Source organism: Anthonomus grandis, chromosome 4, assembly GCF_022605725.1.
Source record: "Anthonomus grandis grandis chromosome 4, icAntGran1.3, whole genome shotgun sequence".
NCBI classification, from domain to species: domain Eukaryota; kingdom Metazoa; phylum Arthropoda; class Insecta; order Coleoptera; family Curculionidae; genus Anthonomus; species Anthonomus grandis.
In genome coordinates, this window is record NC_065549.1 from 8,363,968 (window position 1) to 8,367,938 (window position 3,971).

At 32.5% G+C, this 3,971-nt stretch overlaps 1 protein-coding gene across 1 annotated transcript; it reads left to right on the forward strand.

Moving 5' to 3' along the window:
- Positions 1-2,570: 2,570 nt before the first annotated feature.
- On the forward strand, positions 2,571-3,507 carry LOC126735280 (nucleolar protein 16). Its single transcript, XM_050439227.1, has 4 exons — positions 2,571-2,804; positions 2,863-2,993; positions 3,048-3,178; positions 3,229-3,507. Exons 1-4 carry the CDS (start codon positions 2,704-2,706, stop codon positions 3,439-3,441), a joined length of 576 nt encoding a protein of 191 aa, XP_050295184.1. The 5' UTR covers positions 2,571-2,703; the 3' UTR covers positions 3,442-3,507.
- Positions 3,508-3,971: the final 464 nt, after the last annotated feature.

Consider the following 3,971-nt stretch of genomic DNA (forward strand, 5'->3'; position numbering starts at 1 on the left):
TATATTAATTGCCTTCAGTACTACTTCCTTGGTACCTACCTACCATATTTCTCGCTATCCTAGTCTAAGCAAGAACACCATATCGAATACTTCTTTGGGCAATAGTTTTTCTAATTGGTTCTCTATGAGAATTCACGCCCAAGTATAACCATGCGAAGTGCATACCACCTATAACCTTGTAACACTTACCTACTCTAGCACTGGATAAGTTTCATCGAGCAGTAGCTTAATACAGTGGCGTATCCAGGATTCATTCCTGGGGGGGGCAACATGGTTTGTCACCATTTAATATACAATATACTTACATATGTATGTATGTGTATGTTAGTTAATTTTTTTGGCCTATTATCGGAGATATGGTATTATTCATCAAGAAGGGAGAAATAATTACCATGTTTTTAAAATGCTTTTATTAATTCAAAACCTCCAAAAATAAAGAAAAATAAAAGATACTAATATAATATATGGATAGTAAAACAGACACAAGGCAAACAAAAAATTATTCTAAAGTAACAAAAACAGCTTTTCTTTCAGGGGTTGCTGTGCTTACAGGTAAAGTACAAAAAATCTTTAACAGTATATATATATATGGGAAAATATATCCTAATCACACATTACTAGGGCATCGAGAGCGGAGCTCGGATATTATTCTGGTGCACAGGCTTCAAATTTTCTATACCAAAGTTTGAGTTCAGCAGAAACCATAGTAAATGAACAATTTTCTAAATCATTTTTATAAAAATGTACCAAATACTTAAGACTTTGAAGTTGATTATCAAGTTTCTTATTTACTGATGGAATCAGATAGTTAAATGGTTGTAATATATCTTTATTTATAAAAGGTAAAAAACACGAAATCTACAGCATCACAAATATGTCATTATTATATTATTATATATTTGTGATGCTGTAGAATTCGTGTTTTTTACCTTTTATAAAAGTGTATGACCAGCATCTTTGGGATAATGGATGAGTTTTTCGAGTTATATATCTTTATGTTTAACAAATCTCTCTTCTAATTGTAATAAGACGCAATCTAAAAACGGAATAAATATTGATATTCTGAAATATTCTACAGTTGTGTTAGTTTCAAAGTTTGCCCTATTTTTTTGTCTGCTAGTTATGCGTGGTTTTGTTATTTCTAAACCAAATAAATTGTTTATATTTTTTTTTGCCTCTGCAAAAATAGTTGCAAAACTATTATCTGCTTTATGACGTAAATCTTTAAGCTCTTTTAAGCAATCTTCAGCCAGTAATATTGCTTTGCCTAAATCAATATTAACTGATTGCAGCAACTTTGATAAGACGTTTCTTTGTCTGGCCACTGAGCTATTTCTTCTAAAGCCAATACCACAGAATTTAAAAGCTCTCTCATTACGCTTACTGAATCTTGTCTTTGAACCCATCTAGTAGCACAAAGTTGTTTTAATCTGTCTCGTCTTGATCTCTCATTATCCGGCATTTCATTTACTTTTTTAGTTAAAATATTTTGACGTTTGGGAGTATTAAAAAAATTGTAAGCATTTTCAATAACACCCATGCAATTTCGTACAGCCTGGACAGAACATGCATCGGATATAGCAAGGTTAAGCGAGTGTGAGATGCAATGAACATATAAAGCTGTAGGATATTCCTTTCTTATAATAGCCTGTACCCCAGGAAACTGATCACTCATTGCCGCTGCCCCATCGTAACCCTGGCCTTTAAGATTATTTAAACCTAAACCCCAGTTTGTCAAATTTTTGATAATTGTTTTTGTTAAATTATGCCCAGTGGTTGAAGTTTGCCTCCTTTGCCTCCCCCTGGATACGCCACTGGCTTAATACCTAAAATACAAATTTTAGTCTTGATATAATGGTAAATATTTTAGAAAGATGTCATCAGACATTCGACCAACTATGAAAAAGCATTCTAAATTATAAGTCAGGCAACGCTGTACAAGCTGGCAGACATTGTTATCAATGTCATTTGTCCATTCATTCTTAGGTTATGTCGTTCTCACTCTAACCCTGGATAGTTTTCACCAAACAGTGGTTTAATACCTAAAACGCAAATTTTATCTTGATTAAATGGTGAATAATTATGGAAGCGGGTCGAAGATCTCATCCAACATTTGATCGATAATAAAAAGCTTAGCTGAATTATAAATCGGGCAAAGTTGTACAAGCTAGCAAGTAGTGTCATTAATGCCATTAGTCAATAATTTTTAGGTTAATTTTCACCAAGCAGTGGTTTAATATCCAAAATGCAAATTTAATCTTGATTAAATGGTGAAAAATATCTTTAAAAACTTTCTAAGTTATGAATCTGGCAACGCTGTGAAAGCAAACGGGCACTGTCACTAATGTCATTTGTCATTAATTTTTACGTTATGTCATTTTCACTCTAACCCAGTATAATTTTCACCAAGCAGTGGTGAAAATTTAATCTTGATTAAATGGTGAAGAATTATGAAAGCGGATCGAAAATGTCATGAAACTTCCAACCACTTATGGAAAGCTTTCTAAACTATGAATCTGGCAACGCTGTACAAAATAAAGCGCACTGTCACTAATGTCATTTGTCAATCATTTTCAGGTTATGTCGCAAATTTATAAACACAGGCACGTTGCATTGTTTTGATGTCAAAATTACTATAAAGTGGTGTTTTTTCTAATTTTTCTGCTGTATAAGACTGTATTTCTATAATATATAGTAACCGAAATGACCAAACTACGTAAGCAACGCCGCAGGAAAGTTTACAAGCACAACGTAAACAGGAAACGTCTAAGAAACCGACAGACCAGCAAGGGAAGCATTGGATGGTAATTGTATCTAGAAAACAACTAATTAAATTAAATAACATAGACTCTACGTTTGTAGCAAAGAAATTAAAAATGCGTGGGACCAAAAGAAATCTGTACAAGCTAATCTGTCTGAAATGGGACTTTCCTATGACCCCAATCAGACCATTAAAATCCCGAAAAGAAAAAAGCAGTTGCAAGAAGCCATAGGTAAGTTTTAAATAATAATTATTAGCTTCAATTATTAGAAATTTTGTTTTTAAGGTGTTATTAAAAATGATGGCCAAGTAGAATTAGATAAGTCTGGTAAACAGTCAAAAAAATACATAGCCGAAGCTTTGGAAGCTGATGCCAAAGCTCCAAGAGAAAAGAAGTTTAGGTTACCGAAGAGCCAAGTAAGTCTTCATATTTTAATGCTGCTGAATTTAATTCTTGTTATTGAAAGGTTGAATGGCTTACATACCTAATAAAAAAATATGGAACAGACTATAAGGCAATGGCAAGGGACAGTAAGAACTACTATCAAGAGACATGGAAGCAACTGAGACAGAAAATACGGACTTTTAGGAAGATACCGGAACAGTATGAAGAGTTTTTGAGAGAAAGTGGGGTTCAGCCCATCGATTCTGATGGAAATGCTACTGATGACGAATTATAATGTTGCATTTTTGTTATAGGTTAATGAATGTAAATATAAGAAATAAATATGATACATTTTTAAGAAGTTCTTTTAATTTTAAATCACCCACAAGCAAATATGTTCTAAAGATATAATAAGAACTTTCTATCATTAAACTGGAATGACTTTTTTTTCACATGAGTAGATTTTATGTATGTTTATAGACCCAGCTGGTCGTTTTTTAACCTTTTTAAGGTCTAATGCTCTTCGCGAAACTTGTGTCACCACTTTGGCTAATAAAAGAATTTTTTGACACCAAGGCTGTGTTGTTTTTTGATTTACTTATATCAAGGTCACTTTGAGAATATGAACGACTTTTTTAATATAGATTCTACGTTTAATGGAACATTTATAATTTAAATATGAAAGATTAAAGCAAAATTATCATAAATCTAATTTTATGCTGTCACCAAAAAATGGCCCCCAATTAAATTTTGTACTCTTGGCAACATTGTGACGTACAAATTTATTGTCACTGAAATATGTCACTTTTGACGTTTGTATTAAAA